Source organism: Peromyscus maniculatus, chromosome 23 (assembly GCF_049852395.1).
Source record: "Peromyscus maniculatus bairdii isolate BWxNUB_F1_BW_parent chromosome 23, HU_Pman_BW_mat_3.1, whole genome shotgun sequence".
Taxonomy (NCBI): Eukaryota; Metazoa; Chordata; class Mammalia; order Rodentia; family Cricetidae; genus Peromyscus; species Peromyscus maniculatus.
In genome coordinates, this window is record NC_134874.1 from 12,169,622 (window position 1) to 12,190,450 (window position 20,829).

Here is a 20,829-nt window from a genome sequence, read left to right on the forward strand (position 1 = left end):
TGAGCTACTGGCTGAGTATTTATCATTAATGTAAGCCTCTGAATGGTTGCTCGGGAACTGGCCAGCAGGAGAGAACTGTCTGTTTACACGACACCACCTTCTTCAGGTCATGAATTTCCGGGGCCAGCTTGGACCTGCAACACCTGCTCTCCGGTGGCGGGACTGTGTCACACAGTGGGTTTCTATGCTCATCACCATCACCACCTCACACTTAATCCTAGTACCGACTGGGCACTTGCCTTGCAGAGTGCTCAGAATATCTCAAACACGTAAAGGGCTCAAAGACACACACGTGCACATGCACATACAGACACACTACCCCATTCGCTGCTCCTTGGTGGAGACCTCAGCATCTGTACAGACATCTGGTCATGATTACGTGGAAGCCCCTAAAATACTGTGAGCCCCGCTTCAGGGACTAGAGCCCTTTGGGCCCCTGCAGGAGGCCAGCAGACAACCCATACTCCCAGGACAGGACTAGCTCAAACTCAACCAATGCAGGGCTGCAGCTGGGCCCTGCCTGACCCACAGTCCCTACCCAGCGGCTACCGGGGCAGGCATTTGCCAGGAGGGTTGCCTGGACCCAGCTCTGTGAATGCTGCACCTGCTGGCATCTGGGGCTGCTGCGAGCCACTCTGTTCAGAAAAGCAGCAGCCAGGGCACAGGCACCCCTAGAAAGTGACATTAGAAGGAAGTCTACGTCCTAAAAGACCTGGACGTCTGGGCACAATGAGCAGTCCGTGTCTCCAGGGAGCTGAAACCCTGGGTGGTCAGTGGCCAGGCGCGAGCTGAGTTCTCTTTCTTTTGCCTCAATCTAGTAGGACAGCAGCCTGAAGGAGACATTATGAGGAGACCCCGCTCTGGAGGCCTGGAAGGGAGCTCCTGACTGACTCTCCAGGGCGTAGGAGTAGGGGGAGGGCTGGGGGAGGGGGGCATCAAGGAAGCTAACCATCCTCAGATTCAGATGTCTGTCTAGAGTGCACAGGGGTGGGAAATAGGGGGTGTGGGGGGGGGGCATGAAGGAAGTTAACTATCTTCAGATGCTCAGCCCAGGATCGCTGGAGTCAGAAAATCAGCTCCCGGTCCCTAAGAGGAAGTCAGAATTCAGAATGAGGAAGAGCTGGGCTCAGAGAGAGAGAGGGGGACCTTCCTCTAGGACTCAGGGCTCAAGAGGACACCTGCAGTGTGGCCACTTTATCGTTGATGAGGGAACCCCGACACTTGGTTACTAAGTTTCCACCCCTCCCTTGGGACTGAATACAGTGACCCTCCTGTTTAATCTTTACACGGACTCTGACTTAGCTGCTCAGCAACACCATTTTACAGATGAAGAAACTGAGGTTCAGCACACACACACACACAAAAAAAATGTTTAGAACTTCATTCTAAGTGGTTCAGCGGTCATATCAACTTCCTCCCTTTGCTGAAGAAGCCTACACAGCCGAGGAAACATTCAAATCCCAGACTCATCTGTGGGCACCTCCACCACCACCACCCCGCCCCTCCACCACACAGACTCCGAAAGCTGAAGAATTCTCCCAGCCACCCCCCAGCTTCAGGCCCTGCAGCCCCTTCACATTCTGGGACACTGCCCAGTCTCCAGATAGAAATGGGGGGTGGGGGGGACCCACTATGTAACAGACTGAAATGGCCGACTGGCCGGAGGCCGAGTGGCTTCAACACTAATAAAAATCGAGCCTTGGTGAGGTTCCAGATCCACTTCAGGGTCTGCGTGACGACGACGACGACCATGATCGCAAATGACGAGGCAGGGCCAGCCAAGTGTGAACAGCCGAGCTCGTGAGAAGAGGGGACCCTTGAGAGCCACAGAGAGAAGATATCACGCTCGCTGCTGACGACCACCCACAAGTGCGGGCCGATGCAGCCGGTGGCCTGGAGCGGCTCCAGGCCATTAGCCAGGGCCGAGAGCTCCGGCGGCATCACCCAGCTGACTTTCCACAAGAGCTAAGCGAGTAAGAGAAAGAAAATGAAATGAAGTAGCATTCTACGAAAGAGAGACATCTTTAAGAGATGGTAGGGGGGTGGGGGGGTGGGGGCAGGCGGTCTCCAAATGGCAGGGTCGGGGAGCTCAGATGTGAGGGAAGGCGGTGGTGGTGTGTGTGTGGGGGGGGACCAAGCAGCATAGATTGATAAGAAATGATAAGAAACAAGAAATGATTCTACAATGATAAGAAACAAGCAGGCTGGAGGCTGAGCAAGACCTCCATGTTCAAACTGCAGGGCTGCTCTAGCGAAGCAGGTCTCATCAGGGCTAGTCTGGTCAGATGGACATGAGGGAACCTCTCTTCCTTACCCCAGAAGACTTGAGGGGCTGGTGGTGAAGCTGTGACTCCAGCTCAGATATTAAGCGCACAGGGAAGGTGTATGAGACCTGGTCCTGCCTTTATTAAACCTGCTGTGCTCAGAAACAGCAGCCATCTACCCGGCCGGGCACTGTGCCTCCCTACCCCATCACACCCGGCCAGCTCCGACTGGTGTCACCAACTGGAATAGATCTACAGACCCAGCCGGAACCGGGGTGACTGAGGAGATGGTAATCATATTGTGATTCTCTGCCAGTTCGCCAGAACCCCGTTTTCCTCACAACCGTTAGGAACCCACCATCACTCTGCAAAGTGAACCGAGATTTGATACGGCAGATTCGGGTCTCCAGGAGCTGGGCTGTGAGTGGCCGCTGTGTGACGACGGGCGGGCGGGGCACAGTGCAATGTGGCTGTGTTCTGGGATCATCAGCTCCACGCTGGAAAGAAAAGGAGCCAGGCCTACAGCCAAGGAAGACTGGTGGGGACAGAGGCCCCAGGTGGGGACAGCGAGAGTCGGGTACAGGGAGCTGGTGTGGCGCTGCGCACCTGTCAGCCTCGCTGCTGGGAACCGAGTCCGAACAACCAAAGCAAGTTCTAGGCCAGTCAGTTCTAGGCCATGTTGTGAGACCCTGCCTCAAAAAACAAAACCAGACCAGTCCTAGCACTCGGGAGGCAGAGGCAGAGGCAGGAGGAACTCTGAGTTTGAGGACCAGAGTTCAATCCCCAACACTAAAGTGGAGCAGCTCATAACTGTAATGCCAGCTAGAGGGGATCTGAAGCCCTCTCCTGGCCTTCGAAGGTACCCACACCCACGTGCACATACATGCACAAGGAGACACACACACATCAACAAACAATAAATTGTCTCACTGACAATGTCAATGTGAATGAGATGTCCATCTCAGCACTCGGGAGGGAGAGGCAAGTGGATTTCTGCGTTCAAGGCCAACCTAGTCTACGGAGCTAGTTCCAAGACAGTCAAGGCTACACAGAGTAAACCTGTCTTGAAAACCAAAACCAAACCAAAGCAAACAAACAAACAAAAAAAAACCAGAAATTACTGGTGCTAAAAATGCAAGTCACATGGGATTATACGAATCAATTTTTTTTTGTCATTTAAAAAAATTGTTATTTATTATTGTATGTGGGGGGGAGGGGGCACTTGGGGGTGGGTGTGTATGGTGTGGTGCTTTAATGGAGGCCAGAGGACAACACTGTGGAGTCTGCTCTCTCCCTCCACCTTCATGTAGGCTCCAGGAATTGAACCCAGGTCACAGGCTTGTGCAGCAAGCACCCACTAAGCCCTCTTGCCGACCAGAATCCACTATTTTTTTTTAACAGCAATCTTCTGTTAGTTGCATAATTTTAGTTCTAGAAGCAGCAGATAAGAGATGTATTGTCTGACAATCAATCACAAACACAGAAGCTGTTCCACCCATCATAGGTTTAAAAAACAAAAAACAAACAAACAAAACAAACCACCCCAAATGGCTGGGTGTGTTGTCCCACACTTGTACCCCCAGCACTCAGGAGATGGAGGTGGGGGAGGATCAAAAGTTCAAAGAGGGTGTGGGGGAGCCAGAGAGATGGCTCAGTGATTTGAGAGCACTGGCTGCTCTTCCAGAAAACCCAGGTTCAATTCCCAGCACCCACATGGCATCTCAACTGTCTAACTCCAGTTCCAAGGGAACCGACGCCCTCATACAGACAGACAGACATGCAGGCAAACCACCAATACAAATGCAATAAAAATAAACATTAAAAAAAATACATTCACGATCACTCTTGCCTACACAGAGGGTTGAGGCAGCCTAAGCTACCCGACATGTTGTGAGACCAATTGCTAACCGGTCTTACTAATAAAGAACCCAGAGCCGGATGTTGGGGTTAAAAACTGAGAGATCAGAGGAATGGGACCAGCCACAACCAACCTCACCTCACCAACTCCTCAGCCTCCAAAGAGACCTACTTCCTGTATACTAACGCCTATATGCCTTCCCTTTTTTTTTTTTTTTTTTTTTTTTTTTGGTTTTTTGAGACAGGGTTTCTTTGTATAGCTTTGCGCCTTTCCTGGAACTCGCTTTGGAGACCAGGCTGGCCTCGAACTCACAGAGATCCGCCTGCCTCTGTCTCCCGAGTGCTGGGATTAAAGGCGTGTGCCACCACCGCCCTTTTTTTTGGTTTTTCAAGACAGGGTTTCTCTGTGTAGTTTTGGTGCCTGTCCTGGATCTCGCTCTGTAGACCAGGCTGGCCTCGAACTCACAGAGATCCGCCTGGCTCTGCCTTCCGAGTGCTGGGATTAAAGGTGTGCACCACCACCGCCAGGCTTCTATATGCCTTTCTGTCCCTGCTCTCTTACTTCCTCTCTGCTCATCTACATCACTCCCCACCTGTCTGTCTGTACAGACCTCCAGACCTCCATGGTTAGTGCTAGGATTAAAGGCATGTGCCACCACGCCTGGCTCTGTTCCCAGTGTGGTCTTGAACTCACAGAGATCCGGATGAATCTCTGCCTCCCGAATGCTACGATTAAAGGCCTGTGCTACCACTGCCTGACTTCTATGTTTACTATAGTGGCTGGGCTTTTCCTCTGATTCTCAGGTAAGCTTTATTAGGGTACACAGTATATTGGGGGACTCAACATGTATCTCCAAAAAAAAAAAAAAAGGTGCACTATTTATTGTTAGTTGAGATCTAATGAAGCTGACTGTGCATTACTGCCTGTGTGGTCTATTCCTGTGTAATAATTAGTAGTTAAGACAACCTGCCCGAATCTAACTCGGGTACCTCAGCAGTCCATCAGATCTGGCAGTTTAGATAGCTGAGCCCCCGGGTGGACACATGGCTGGAACACTAGGCTTCTAAGCTCCTGGGCTGTCAACAACATTCAGGTCCTCACCGCCAGGCGGCCTGAGAGGATCTCTGCATCAGGGCCACCTCCTAGATGGACCTTTCTAAAGTCACCTAGACTTTAGGTATCTTCTCCTCCCATCTTTACTCTTCTTTTTTTTTGGGGGGGGGGAGGAGTTGAGACAGGGTTTCTCTGTGTAGCCCTGGTTGTTCTGGATCTCGCTCTGTAGACCAGGCTGGCCTCGAACTCAGAGATCCGCCTGCCTCTGCCTCCCGAGTGCTGGGATCAAAGGTGTGCGTGTGCCACCATCCCTGGCTTCCTCCCATCTTGCCAATGACCTGCCCACACCAATTTCTCTTCTTTCTCTTTTGTTTGTTCTGAGGACTAAGGACTTGGTCTAAAGCAGAGAAAGCAGGGCTCTGAGGTCACCACCAGTTCCAAGGTGGCTCACCAGCATATGCTGAAGGGACAGACCCTGTGGCTCAAGGCCTAGCCTAGGTGGATGCCTTCCTCCCACACCTCCCCAAGCTTGACTGTAAAATGGGAGCAAACTGTACACACATCTTGAGTGGGGATGACTGCCTCCCTCTCTCTCTCTCTCTCTCTCTCTCTCTCTCTCTCTCTCTCTCTCTCTCTCACACACACACACACACACACACACACACACACAGCCACCAGTAAGGGCAACAACAGTGGCCAGAGAGACTGTCAGTTAAGCGGTATGCAGGTAGGTCACTCCATTTACAGCTCCTGTATTCGCTGCCCAGCCAAAGAGCAAGGGGGAGACTTGCGGAAAAAGAGGGGGGATCTGCAAGTGCCCTAACGCAGCAGAGGCTGGGAAGCCACCACTAATTTCACCAGGGAGTTGTCCAATCATAACAGTCTTCCAGAGAGAAACTGTGCCCTGCACCATATCTCGAATAACTCAAAGCCGCCCCAGGCAGTAATACAGCTCTGCCACCTGCGCCTAGAACACAGGGAGGGAGAGATCGCTGAGCCATAGCCTGGCACTTCATAGAATCTGTAATCGCGGGATCTGAGCTGGACTCCCAGCGGGCAGGGTGGGCGGCTGTGGGAGAGGGTTTCTGCTTTGGGAGGAACCAAGTGATAAAGTTCAACCACCCAGATGCGCAGAGGGACGCCCGCCCCATCCCTGATCAAGATGGAGGCTTGGGGCCTGGACTTAGAGGCCACTCTGATCTGGGGCTGGGCTGAAGGGAATCAGGAAGGGCACAGCAGGAGGGTGGGGTGGTCCGCTCCCACTTCCTGACTCCTGCTGCCAGGATGAGACTAATTTAAGTAGCTCCCTGAGCAGGGAAGGGTAGTCTGGGACGGTCCTGTAGGCTTCTCTCGGTCCTGATGTTTCCCAGCACCTCTGAAGCAGGAGGGTGCTAGGCTTCCAAGATGTGCAATGCATGCAGCCTGGGGAGGCTCAGGTCGCCTGAGTCAGAGAATAAACCTCCAAACCTGGCTCCTGCCCCTACCACATGGCCAAAGTCTCCAAGACCAACCCACCTTGTGGTTACTGGTTTCAGGGACAACCATCTATAATATCACCACCTGACAGTCCTACCCAAAACACTCCACATATCCAGCCAAGGCAAGATGGTCTCTCTGTCAGCTGGGATTCCTTGCTCCAGTACCAACCAATCATAATGGTGGCCAGGCCCTGTGGTCACTAGGAAGGCTCTTGTTTCAACCTCACAAACAGTACCAAAGAGCAGTCTTGGTGTGGCTATCTCTTTATGAATGAGGGGACCCAAGCTTAGAGACGTGCTATAGCCTACCTGAGGGGCACAGTCCCTTCTACGCTGGATTGATACTCAGCTGCACCGTGCAGGCTCATCCCATGCCTGCCTAAGGCACCTGATTGGTCTAATAAAGCTGAACGGCCAATAGCTAGGCAGGAGAGGGAGAGGCGGGGCCTGGCGGGCAGAGAGAATAAGGAGGAGGAGAAATCTAGCCTTGAGAGAGGAGGAGAGAACTAGGGAGAAAGAGAGGGCCTCACCTGGGGCCAGAAGCCAGGCAGCCATGAGTCAGCCATGGAGACAGCAGGAAAGGAAGATATACATAAAGAAAGGTGAAAGCCCACGGCAGAACGTAGATAAAGAGAAACAGATTAAAATATGAGTTAAGCTAAGGCCAAACATTCAAAACTAATAACAAGTCTCTGTATCATGATCTGGGAGCTGGTTGGTGGCCCAAAAGAAAAAGCCTGCTACAAGGGAGGCCTGGCATCCCATCTCAACCCTGACTCCCTCCCTCCCCAGCTCCCACTTTTTAAACTGTGGTGGTGACCTTAGTGAATGTAGTGGCTTAATTAAGAAAAACAAAGACTTTAAATTCCCTTCCTATCGTCATTCTTCAGCATATATCTTTGGATTGTATTTTTAGAATGTTTGATTTTTAAACAGTGATGTTTACAGAGTTGCTAACCTGAGTTTCTTAAATTCAAAAAAAAAAAAAATCACTAAATCAATGCTGGCTTAGGATTAGGACAGAATTTCTAACAGTTTGAGAGGGCCCTAAACTTACTCCTGCACTGTGTACTAAGTATTTATGCAGAGCAACGTTCTCAGGATTGATTATAAGCTCCAAATATTGATCGGCTCTAGGAAACGTTGGAGTCTCTGCATCCTGCACTGTAAAATAGTCAGCCAAGATTTGATCCCGCAGGTTAAAAACAGACAAGCACATTGGTCTCACTTAGGATGCAAATTTGCCTTCATCCTCGATAAATGGTAAAATTATACATACCAAAGAATTGTTCTCAAATAAATATCTCGGGCTGCTGAGATGACTCTGTGGGTTAAGCTCTTGCCGTCAAGCCTGAGGACCTGAGTCTGATGCTCACGACTCACATATGGGGAGGAGAGAACTGACTCCCATAAGTTGTCCTCTGACCTCCACATGCGTGGGTGTGTGCATATACACATGTGTACACACGTACACACACATACACACACACACACACACACACGTACACACACACACACACACGTACACACACAGATAGAGTAAATAAATGTTTAAAAATCAGTAAAGGGTTTTTTTTTTTAAGTAGAAACAGTTTAAGAAGCCCTGCCCTAGCTCACCCAGGTGCCTGAATGGATCCCCCTCCAGCTGAGTGATGTCACCCATGCTCTAGGGTCTCCTACCACAGTGTGGTAATCAGAACTCACTCCAAGGGCTATAAACTCTATGGCCACAGGCACCTACTAGAATGTGGGAAGCTGAGGTTTCAGAAGGCAAAGTTCAGGCGAGAACATGAACAACGCCTGCTGGACCACCCAGGTACCCCTTAAACACTGAGTCCAACCAAACGGGCAATGCAGTGTCCTGTCCTGGGCCACTGCTTTCCTCCCATTTCCCCCTTTTTTGGTGGGTTGGGATTGGACCCAGGGCCTTATACAGGCTCAGTAAGCACTCTACCACTAAGACACGCCCCTAGTCCCCACCTGGTCCTGCCACTCATCTCTATTCCCTTTGACACTAGGTGAATTTTCAGACCCCCTGCACATGACAGTAGCCCCCTCCCCCTGCTTAAAGTACCTGAGGCCTTCTCCATCACTCTGATGGATGATATTCCCACACCTCGGCACAGGCCTGGGAGGTGGGGGGGGGAGCAGAGGCAACCTTGACATCTCAGCTCCCTACTCCACCCTGTAATTAAAGCACTGCTGTGCCGCTCACCCGGGGTGACACAGGTCTCGCTGCCTCTTTCTTTAGGGACAGACTTTCACCTCCTGTTCATCATCCTTTTAAAATGTAGGCACACCCAACCTTAATCTCTCTAGAGCCTTTCCCATGCCACCCTAAACCCTTACCTCTCCTCCAGCTGCCCCTCCCACCTCAAAGTGCACTGAGAGCCGTAATCTATGCAACCGAACGGGTCCACTACCTGCTCCCCGGCCTGTCAACCAGACTGTCACACCTCCACAGGCCATTTCCTGCATTTCCTACAACAGCCACAGCTCTGTCCTAGAGACAGATGAGCTGGCCATTCGAAAATGCCACCTTCCGCACACCTTTAATCCCAGCACTCGGGAGGCAGAGCCAGGCAGATCTCTGTGAGTTCGAGGCCAGCCTGGGCTACAGAGCAAGTTCCAGGACAGTCTCCAAAGCTACACTGAGAAACCCTGTTTCGAAAAACCAAAAAATAGAAGGAAAAAAAAAGAAAGAAAACGCCACCTTCTCAGTTGACAAGATGGCAATGGTTTAAAGAATGACTGGATAACGAATCATTATTTCGCCCGGCAGTGGTGGCGCACACCTTTAATCCCAGCACTCGGGAGGCAGAGCCAGGAGGATCTCTGTGAGTTTGAGGCCAGCCTGGTCTACAAAGCAAGATCTAGGACAGGCACCAAAAACTACACAGAGAAACCCTGTCTTGAAAAATCAAAACAACAACAACAACAAAAAATCATTACTTCTAAAAACTTTTTTAAGACATCATTTATTTTTACTCACGTGTGCAAGTGCCTGCTTTCCAGTCTATGCACCATGTGAGTACGGTTGCCCATGGAGACCAGAAGAGGGCGCCAGATCCCTCTGGAACTGCAGTTACCAGTGGCTGTGAGCCCCCGATGTGGGTGCTGGGAACAGAACCCTGGGTCCTCTGCCAGAGCACCTAGTACTCATAAGCTCTCTCTCTCCAGCCCCCAGACTACTTTTTTTTAAAAATTTGTAACTTCTGCTTGAATCTCCACTATAAATCTCGAAGTCAAAGACAAAATACACACATAGACACCAACACCTCCCTACTGGGGGTGTAGCTCAGTGGCAGAATGCTCAGCTAGCATGACTAAGGCCATCCGTTCAATTGCCAGCACTGGGGAAAAAAAATACATCAAAGCCAATAAATAAACCCTCATTACCAGGTAAGGCGAGTCACTGAAAGGGGGGTGTGGCTCAGTGAGGCACCCATGTAGCATACATGAAGTTCTGGATTGGAGTTGTAGCACAAAAAAACAAAATTGGTAAAGAAAAGGCGGTGGCCTGAAAGCCAGGAAAGGATGAAACTCACCCCGAATGTCCTCTCCATTCCCACCCTAACTGGCTAAGCCTGCCTCAACCGGTTCTGTGGCTCCTTAATGACAGACACCCTGGGGAGGTGACCTCAGACCAGGACAGCTGGCTAGCCGGGTGTGCACTGTTTTCCTTGACTTGAAGGGATCTGCAGAACCGAGCTGGCCTGAGGATGGCAGCCAGTGACTTCTCCTGGTGACTCTAACAGTGTCAGCCTGTGACCCAGGGACAAATGGACAGAGCAGGGTGGCATCTGTCACCCTGCAGAGCGCCCATGCCAGGGTGTCCGAGGCTGCTTCTTCCACACCAAGGGTACAGAATCACACTTTCTCAGCTTGACCTAATGATCCTCCTGCCTCAGCCTCCCGCATCCTGGGATTATACACAAGCACACTATTATGCGTGGCCCAAGACTTCCACAAACAGCTCCACACCCTGACAGAGAGTAAACAAGGTGGAGAGGGTCCCACGAACCACAGACATGAGCGCCAGCAGCCCCCAGTCTGGGCCATCCCCACCAGTCTCCATACTGGCCAACAGGGCCCCAGCATCAGGGTATCCACATGGCCTCTGGCTGTCCCCCAACTCCAAACACATCCTCCTTGTCCTTCCTTTCCCAAGCCTTGATCTTGGTTCCTGACACAGCCTATTTTCATAGCCACAATGGAAAACAAGCCCAGAGGTTCTAGTGTGGAAGCCGGCTAAGGGAGGGTGCTGAGGCCAGCGGGGGAGGGGTGCGGAGGAGGAGGAAGCCATGGCTCACGACAGGAAGCTGGGGTTTTCCCTTACCCTTTGTCCGGGCCGCCGGGTTAGCCCACAGACGCGGCACAACAAAACACTATCAGGGTGGCCACTCTGACATCACAGAACGCTGCCTCAGCTGCCAGCCACCACCGCCGTGGAACGGCACACACTTTCGTCTGGCAAAGCGAAGCCAGAAACCAACTCTGGATGAGACCCCGTCCCTGGTCCCTGTCCCCTCAACCCCCACTTCCTGAGGGAGGCATGTCAGCTAAGAGCTAGGGTGCTTGGGTCCAGTGTGCCAGCGTGCCTTTGTGACCTGGGGCAGGTTTCGACTTTTGGGAACCTGTTTCCTCCCTGCAGGATCTTGAAAGCGCTGACCTAGAAGTCTGCGGGGGTCACGAAGCCACAGGAGGGACAAGCCGATTCCTGGGGCTGCCTAGCATGGGGCCATGGGGCGGGGCTCCACAGTGGCAGGTCACTGTGATGCCTGTGACCTTTCTCACTCAGACTGACTGGGCAGGGAGAGAGGAGTTTGAGGCAGACAGTGGACAACACATCAGGAAATCCGATCCGCCAAGATCAGAAGGAAGGGCTGTCCCTCAGGTCCCCAAGCGCGAAGGACCCCAAACATTCCTGCCTGGCTTTAGTCTTGGTTGTTTTCTGTAAAAGCATGGGGTTTCCTCCATGGGGCCTCACGCTGTTACTTAAGACAGTCCCAGGAGACACTGCGGCCAGAAACCACCAGCTCAACAGCACAATAAACCTTCCAGCTGCTCCCATGTTCCCTCCCTGACTTGGAGGCTGGGAAGTCAACTGTTCTGGCTCATAAAACACTTTCAGAGCACACACGAGCTCAGACCTCCTTCGGGTGACTGGCGGAGCAGGGGCAGCAGGTGCCAGCCTGCACCCAGCTGCTGCGCCCGCCATTTAGATGCGGTGGCTTTCTTCATGCAGAGGAAGAGATGGCATTTCATGGCAGGGGGGCCCGGGGCAACAGACAGGATCCCCCCCTCTGAAGATGCAGAGGGCCGGGAAGCTTAAGGCTTCGAGCCTCCATTATGAGGCTCCATCTCAGCATGCCGGGTGCTTGCTCATTTTAACTGGTACCACCAACAATCTGGTGACATCCGGCACTCTGCCCCATAAAAGCCAGAGGAATGGCACTGGCAGGGCCAGGTGGCCAGGCAAAGTGGGAGGTTGTGGAAACTTAATTGTTCTTGGTTCCCGACGGCGACACTGCCTCGGTGTCCCTGTGTGGTGGTAGCCACCTGCTGGGCTGGGAGTGAGGCGATATGGAAGTGAGGCGACATGTGTACAGAATGTCTCTAACCGCCCGGCCACACCACCAGAGAGCCACAGTCCCAACCCGTCTCCCCCTCAACAAAACAATAAAGAAAAAAATTCCTGGGGCTGTGCAGATGGTTCAGTGGGTAAAGGTAGTACTAGCATGCTACCAAGTCTGACGACCCGGGATGGATGCACATGGTGGAGAGAACTGAGTCCCTCAGGTTGTCCTCTGACCTCCACATGTGTGCCACAGCACACACATGTGGGTACACACACACACACACACACACAAAAAAAAAAATAAATAAATAAATAAACATTATAAAAACAAATCTCTATGCTGAAATGCTGACCTTAGAGCCTCAGAATAGGAGGCATATGGTTCAAGGTGGCGTCTTTAGAGGTAACTGAGGTAAAATGAGGCACTACGTGGGCTGCAGTTTTGAGGAGATAGCAGAAAAGCCATCTGCCAGGCACATGGCTGCCAACTCCACTGACCTGCTGTCTATACCCTGCCTGCCCTGGGTACCCCAGGGTCTACAGCAACTGTAGACAGGGCCTGGGGCTTCCAGAACTGTCAGGTATTTACTGGAAGAGACGAGACTCTGCCCCTGGTGCTAGAGCAAAGACAGACAGGATGCCACTCACATCTAACAAGGGGGTTTTGTCAGCCACTCCTGCAAGCTTCCAGGCTCCAGAAACCCAGCTAAGTTCATTTCTGCCATGGCCTGAGAAGTCCCGGCACCTTCAGGTCCTAAGCTAAGAGGTACAAAGATGAATAGAACTCAGCCCAGCAGGTGACCAGATGGCTAACTGAGTAATTACCACGTGATGGCTATCTCCCAGCCCACAGCAGGAAAGTGATTCATTAACAGAGCTCTATCTAAGCAGCGACTTAGAAGCGCTCACAGAAGTGTGCGAGCAGGAAGTTTTCAGCTCAAATTGGAATCCTCGTGCAAACGGGAGAGCCAGGAATGTCTTCCAGACGGACTGCCTGATCAAAGCCCAGGCTCCAAACAGCACTGGGGACTCGGTGGATTGAAGAGTCACGCCATGGGCTGGCCCAGGAAACAGGGCCCTGTCGGGAAAGAAGGCGTGGGACACACCAGGCCGGGGACCCTGAGCAAAACCGCTTGGCTTCACCTGGTAGGGATGAGACAGTCCCCAAACAGCTTGAGGACAGGAAAATTGCCAGGTTGGGTGTGGTTCATGTTGACAGCTCAGATAGTAGGGGAGACCTCGGGACAATGTGAAAAATCAAAACATGAGATAGCCAGGCCTGGGCAAAGGTCTGGGGCTTCCTGTGACGGTTCCACCCAGCTGGCTAGTTTTCTATCCACGTAAGATAAGTCAAGGGTCCTTTTAGGAGAGGGGACCTCACTTGAGAGAACGCTGCCTATCAGACTGGCCTGTAGACAAGTCGACAGTGCATTTTCTTTCTGTTTTGTTTTGGGACAGGGCTTCTCTGTGTAGCTTTGGAGCCTGTCCTGGAACTCACTCTGTAGCCCAGGCTGGCCTCGAACTCACAGAGATCCGCCTGGCTCTGCCTCCCGAGTGCAAGGATTAAAGGCGTGCACCACCACCTTGCAGTGCTATTTCTTGATTGATGATTGATATGGGAGGGCCCAGCTCACGGTAGGAGGTACCACTCCTGGGCTGGTGGTCGGTCCTGGGTGCTATAAGAGAGCAGACTGAGCGAGCCATGAGGAACAAGCCAGTAAGCAGCTCCCCTCCATGGCCTCTGCATCAGCTCCTGCCCCCGGGTTCCTGCCTTAAGTCCCTTCAGTGATGGAGTGTGATCTGGAAGTGTAAGAAGAAATAAACCCTTTTCTACCCCCAGCTGCTTCTGGTTATGGTGCCTTATCACAGCAACAGAAACCCTAATGAAGACGTCTCTCCTTAGAGAGGCCCCGCTTGTCCTCAGCCAGCTGTGCTGGATGTGGCCTCTGCTTCTCAGAGCTTTTAGGAAGTACCCCCATTAACAGTGTGAGAGAGGGGAAACTGAGGCACGAGTGCCCTGAGCAGAAAACACAATGCCCCGTGGTGAGAGATGCAGCCTTCTGTTCTTAAGCCAAAATAAGCAACAGACTTCAGGCAAGATCCAGTGACCTCACTGGTGGCCCTGCAGGGGAGTCTTATGGTCTTACTGGCCCATTTCTTCCTCAGTCCCCCTACAGCAGCCCAAAGACGGCCTCAGGTGCAGAACTGGGTCGCTCTCCTCACTTCCGTGGGTGGCAGAGCAGGACCCCGCCCCTAGCTCGGGCACTCTGGAGGAATCTAAGAGCATGAAGAGCGCCAAGGTACCCATTTAGCAGTGGGCACCAGTCACATCCTTAACAAGCCAGCCACCCCTATACCATTCAGTCCACTCCCTTTTGTGGGTCCTCTTGAGGGGGTGTCCCCTGAGGCTGACTCATCTGCCTCTCTCTCTCCCCAGAGCAACTCCACAGTGGTATGTATGGGAAGAGCAACCAGAAAGGGTTCTGCTCACTGGCTGTGTGACCCGGCCAAGTCAACTGACCTCTCTGAGGCTGTTTCCTCCTCTATAAAATACAGGTAGCAATAGCATCTCTGGCTTGTGGTCACATGACAAGCCTAGCATGTGCCAGGCCCTGGGCTGAATCCTCAAGACAGCAAATAAATGAACTCAAATAAAAATATTAGCCAACCCTAAGGGCTTCCGGGTACATGTGTGCGTGTGTGCGTGTGCCTGAAGAGCTGGTAAAGAAATGAGGTGGGGGAAGGAGGAGGAGCCAGAGGAGGAAGAAAAAAAGGAAGGAGAAGGGAAGAAGAAAACTTCAGCCAGACAGGCCTGAGTTCCAACCTTTCCTCCCTCACTCGCTGGCTGTGTGGCCTTGGGAAACTTACTCAACCTCTCTGATCCTTAGTTTCTTCCTTTGTAAAACAGGAAAAATATTGCCTTCTTTGCGGGAAATCTTAAAAAGAGAGTGGGCAGGGGTTGGGGGTAGAGAGATGGCTCAGCAGTTAAGAGCACTGGCTGCTGCTCTTTCAGAGGACCCAGGTTCAATTCCCAGCACCCACATGGCAGCCCACAACTGTCTGTAAATCCAGTTCCAGGGAATCTGACGCCTTCACACCAGTGCACATAAAATAAAGCTAAATAAATTATTAAAAAAAAAAAAATGGGACTGGAGAGATGGCTCAGAGGTTAAGAGCACTGCTTGTTCTTCCAAAGGTCCTCAGTTCAATTCCCAGCAACCACATGGTGGCTCACAGCCATCTGTAATAAGATCTGGTGCCCTCTTCTGGCCTGCAGTCATACATGCAGGCAGAACACTGTATACATAATAAATCAATCAATCTTTTTTTGGTTTTTTTGAGACAGGGTTTCTCTGTGTAGCTTTGCATCTTTAATAAAACAATCTTTTTTTTAAATTTATTTATTATGTATACAATGTTCTGTCTGCACATATCCCCACCACAGGCACCAGATCTCATTACAGATGGTTGTGAGCCACCATGTGGTTGCTGGGAATTGAACTCAGGACCTTTGGAAGAGCAAGCAGTGCTCTTAACCTCTGAGCCATCTCTCCAGCCCCTAATAAAACAATCTTAAAAAAAAAAAAAAAAGAGTCGGTTGAGACCAGGAGTCAGAGTCAGAGTTTTGTAGGCCTGCATGGCCCTTAGGGGGAAAATCAGGTTGCTCGGGACAGTGGTGGTGAGCTGGGAATTGAACTCAGGACCTTTGGAAGAGCAAGCAGTGCTCTTAACCTCTGAGCCATCTCTCCAGCCCCTAATAAAACAATCTTAAAAAAAAAAAAAAAAAAAAAAAAAAAGAGTCGGTTGAGACCAGGAGTCAGAGTCAGAGTTTTGTAGGCCTGCATGGCCCTTAGGGGGAAAATCAGGTTGCTCGGGACAGTGGTAGTGAGCATGAGGAGGCGACAGCGTGGTTTGCTCTTCTTCAGTCCACCCCAGTGAGCTGCTGGATCCCCAAAGCCCCACTGTATTCTCTCCAGACGAAGGAGATGGGGGTGCCAGGCTCCATGCCTCCTGGTCCACGATGTCCTCCCCTGTGGGTGTGGGTGTGGTATCCTTTGACCCTCCACCCTGGCGGGCCTCTGCACTCACTGCGGATGCTCCCTGCCTGAGGCCCCTCTGCTAAGACAAGTTATTTTAAGCCTCTCCTGGGCCCTTGTCCTGAGCGGACCGAGCGATGGTTTCGGGATGAGGACCAGGAAGGGTTTTAAGGCCTCTCCCTCTGCCAGAAAGACACTTAAGAGTCGGCAACACCGGACGGCGCATCCCCTCTCTCGGGGTTACTTTGTACCGGGTTTCGATTCCCAGAAAGAAACCCCAAAGCCTTGATCAATAATACACCACAAGGCTCGCCCTCCACCCCGTTCTGAGGCGGCAGATCCATGGCAGAGAAGCTCGGCTCCCCTCCCACCTTCAGGTGGGGACCCACAGGTTATGTTTTCATTCACAAAGAACGAGGCAGGGAGGTCCCCTAGCAGCAGGGACAAAGTTAAGTGGGTCGGGAGTGGGGGTTCCTGGGGGGGGGGACGACACTGGACCCCAGAAGCACTGCAAGGCAGGGCTTCACACCCACGGTCTCCTAAGAGCAAAGTCTGTGCCACACCTGCTCTTCTTCCTCTTTGAGATTGGAGCCCACCTGTCTCTCCCTCCCTGAGCGGACATGCTGTGAGCCCCGCCCACCCGCCCTGAGCCCCGCCCACCCGCCCTGAGCCCCGCCCACCCGCCAGCCCGCCCGCCCACCAGCTTACTTTTGTTGGGCGGCCCCTCTTGGCCCAGGCCGTTGGAAGGAGCCAGCGGGGCACTGTCACCCTCCTCCAAGGTCAGGATGAGCGGCACGTCGTCATCTAAGCTCACGGCCATGGTCCCCAGTCCCGTGGTCCTCAGGATGCAAAGGCCAGGGCTTTAGACGGTCTCCAGCTTGAGCTCCGATTCAAAGCCCCGGGGCCAGAGATGCTTCTCAAAGCCTGCTCCATCAGAGGCATCTTCTAGGGTTTGGAGGAGAAAGAAAAAAGAAAGGTAATGATTAAAACATAATCGTTACTGATGAATGGGTTCTAGAGTCAGGGAGCGGCAACGGCTGTGCAACCAGAGGCCAGGCTAAAAACCACTGAATTTTCTCTTCTGTCATAGTAACTTACAGCATAAAAATTGCTCATTTTTTTTTTTTTTGACAGTCTCATGTAGCCACCATGGGCTGCAAAGTTGCTACAAAGCAGAGGATGACTTTGAGTTTCTGGTCCCCCTGCCTCCAGTGGGAATACAAATGTGTACCACCAACGGTTTAGAGGGACTGGGGACTGAACCCAGGGCCGTGTGCATGCTAGGCATCACTCTGCCCGCTAGGCCACAGCCCACACCACCACTGTATTTCACCTTAAAAAGAGCTAGGGATCGCAACACACGCTGTGATTGCGACACCTGGGAAGCTGAGGCAGGAGGATAACAGAGTTCAAGGCCAGGTTCGACTATATAGCAAGAGTCTACCTTAAAAGAGAGAGTGTGGGCTGGAGAGATGGCTTAGAGGTTAAGAGCACTGGCTGCTCTTCCAGAGGTCCTGAGTTCAATTCCCAGCAACCACATGCTGGCTCACAACCATCCGTAATGAGATCTGGTGCCCCCTTCTGGACAAAAGAACACTGTATACATAATAAATAAATCTTTAAAGAGAGAGAGAGAGAGAGAGAGAGAGAGAGAGAGAGAGAGAGAGAGAGAGAATGGGGCAGTGGTGGCACACGCCTTTAATCCCAGCACTTGGGAGGCAGAGGCAGACAGGTATCAGTGAGCTTGAGGCCAATGGTCTACACAGAGTTCAGGCTGCCAGAACTACATGAACAGACCATGTCTCAAAAAAGGAGGCCTAGCGGGGCTGGAGAGATGGCTCAGCCATGAAGAGCGCTTGCTGTTCTTGTAGAGGACTCCTTCTTTTGGTTCCCAGCACCTACATGGTGGCTCACAACCATCTTTCACTCTGGTTTCAGGGGATCCAACATCCTCTTCTGGCCTCCTTGGGCACACATAGGGTGCACACACATATGTGCAGGTAAAACACTTATGCACATCCAATTTTAAAATAATGATAACAAGCCGGGCGGTGGTGGCGCACGCCTTTAATCCCAGCACTCGGGAGGTAGAGGCAGGCGGATCTCTGTGAGTTCGAGGCCAGCCTGGTCTCCAAAGCGAGTTCCAGGAAAGGCGCAAAGCTACACAGAGAAACCCTGTCTCAAAAAACCAAAATAAATAAATAAATAAATAAAATAAAATAATGATAACAAACATATAAAATGCAGTACAGGGAAGGTTCCTGTAAGAACAAACACAGAGGTAACCATCTCTGGAGAAGAAAGAATGGGACTAGCGTGATCAAAACTACCCTATTTTGTACTCATTTCTGTGCTTTGTAAAGGTTTCTAAAGGGAACACAATTTATAACGATAATAATAATAATAATAGCAGTGCACCTTCAAAGAATACTCAAACTATGCCTGAGACCCTACTAGCGATTTACAACTAGTTGAGCGAAATCCAAGAACAGCCCTACACATCAGAGAGGGACAGAGACATTAGGTAACCTGCCTGAGAACCCACAGCCAGAAAGGCAAGCTTTGCCTCGCCCACACCCCTAGCCATTCTACCACCTACAGTGCCTTCTAAGTGCCCAGGTCCTGGCCTCAGACAACAGAAATAAAAAGTGAGTGTGTCCGGCTCTCCAAGCTTGCCCTGGTTTCTCTTATGTTTGTGAACAACTTCCACTTTAGCTTTGTTAAGTGCCCTCTTGGGAATGCGTAAGATCACCCTGGCTTTGCTGGTGGCCGACAGGCATTGTTCTTGTATGCACCTCCTCGAGGGGGATGTTTGATCAGGAAGGGGGACCTGCACATTTTTATTTTTTTTTTTTATTTTTTTATTTTTTACAACTTGGAAATCTGAGTCCTTTTCAAAGGACGCATCCTTCCCTCCAGGCTTAAAAAAGAACTGGTGTGTTAAGAGTGGTTGTTCATACATCCCACTTCTGCTTACAGAGTTGAAAGGAAAAGCAGGGCTCAGCAGATCCGCCCGGAGACCTTTGAACTTGGAAACAGCAGCCTCCAGCTGTGGCCGGTGCCACAGGATAGATTATGACTCCAACCCAAGCAGGGTAACTGGGCAATGCCTCCTCATCCAACAGACACCCACAGCAGGTTTCTTTCAGCCGAGGCGGCAGGAGAGATAAACACCACGCTGCAGCCAGCTAAGCAAGCTGCAGCCAGCTAAGCATGCAATTCTCTGCCCAGTAAACTTCCTGCAAGTGGAGTTTGTTTTTGTTGGTTTTGTTTGTTCCTTTTTCCTCCAGATTGGGGGATTTATTTTGCTTTGAAATCTCAGGAAGGGGCGAGACAAGAGAGGAACTACCACAAGATACCATCATTTCTGACTAAGGAGCTGGGCTGTGTTTTGTAGCCTGACTTAACTTTCTCCTCACCCAGCACCTTGTACTGGCTAGGCTCACTCACCTAACATACTTCCTTGAAGCCCCAGAAGGCTGGGACAGCGCACTCTTCTATTTTTCTGGAAGGCAAGAAACTCTCCCAACTCATAACAGGTTTCTTTTTTTTTTTTTTTTTTTTTACTAGTATCCTCATAGCTAATGGGTTTCCCGTTTTAAACTGCTGAACGTATGACTCCATTCTTGCGAGCCCTGTCTTACCTCAATGGCTCCAGGCTGGTGTGTGACTTTGTCAACCCCACCGTCTAGAAATATTTCTGGCGTCACAACTTGGGAATGGTCTCGAGGGAGTCCAAAGAGGCCACTAAATATCTACAGCGCACAGCCGAGACCTCACCCACAGGAAACAATCTCCTGGCTCAGACTCAGCAGCTCTGCCCTCGGTGGAGCCCGGGTTAGCTAGCGTGGCCAACTCATCTCTCGTGAGTCAACAACCACAAGTTCCTTCAGGCCGACTGGAAAGCAAGTGGCACGAACTGAGGCACTTCCCACGTAACTAACTATTCCTAGAAACTGCACGCCACTTAAGTGAGATCCAGCCATCCCTTTCTCTTTTTGTCTTTTGAAACAGGGATAGTCCTGTCTAGTCTTGGATAGCCTTGAAGTTGCCATCCTCCTCCCAACGAGCCTATGACTTTTTAAAGAGAAAGAAAGGAGGCCCAGAGGGAAGGAAACTGTCCAAGGTCACACAGCAGACCCAAGAGGCAGAACTCGGGGCTCCTCGGGTCTTGCCCTACGGCAGACTTCGGTTTTCACTCTAGAGAGGACCCAGAGGGTCACCCCCGGGGGGGGGGGGAGGGAAATCACCCCTGGAGTAAGGTCCCGGGATCACAGAGCTAGCTGCCACCCCGCTGTCTGGTCTCCCGAAGCAGGCTGACCCAAGCAGGAGTCCCCGGCCGGGTCACAAGAGGTCACAGCCGGGAGGTGAGCGGGGAGGGAAGGGAGGAGGAGAAGGAATGCGCGGGGGGCTCCAGGTCCCCGCGCTCCCCGCCGGGTCGCCCCAGGAAGCCAAGGCAAAGAGCAAGGTGCAGGGAGAAGTGGATGTGCATGGGGAGAAGCACGCGGGCAACCTCCCCAGGCCCCGCCTCGGGCGTCGGGAGCGCCCCGTCTCAGCC

General features: G+C 51.7%; 1 protein-coding gene across 3 annotated transcripts in view; it reads right to left on the reverse strand.

Annotated features, from left to right (window-relative positions):
- Positions 1 to 20,829, reverse strand: part of Tpcn1 (two pore segment channel 1) — a 59,036-nt gene that overhangs the window by 37,951 nt on the left and 256 nt on the right. For 2 of the 3 annotated variants that reach the window (XR_013047505.1, XM_006970789.4), the window contains exon 2: positions 16,980 to 17,216. Coding sequence is in view for 2 of the 3 variants with exons in the window: in XM_006970789.4 (XP_006970851.1) it covers positions 16,980 to 17,091 (112 nt within the window). In the remaining variant the exon portion in view is untranslated. Of the gene's footprint in view, positions 1 to 16,979; positions 17,217 to 19,915; positions 20,825 to 20,829 lie in introns of those variants that run through there. The other variant, XM_076560080.1, reaches the window with a different exon arrangement.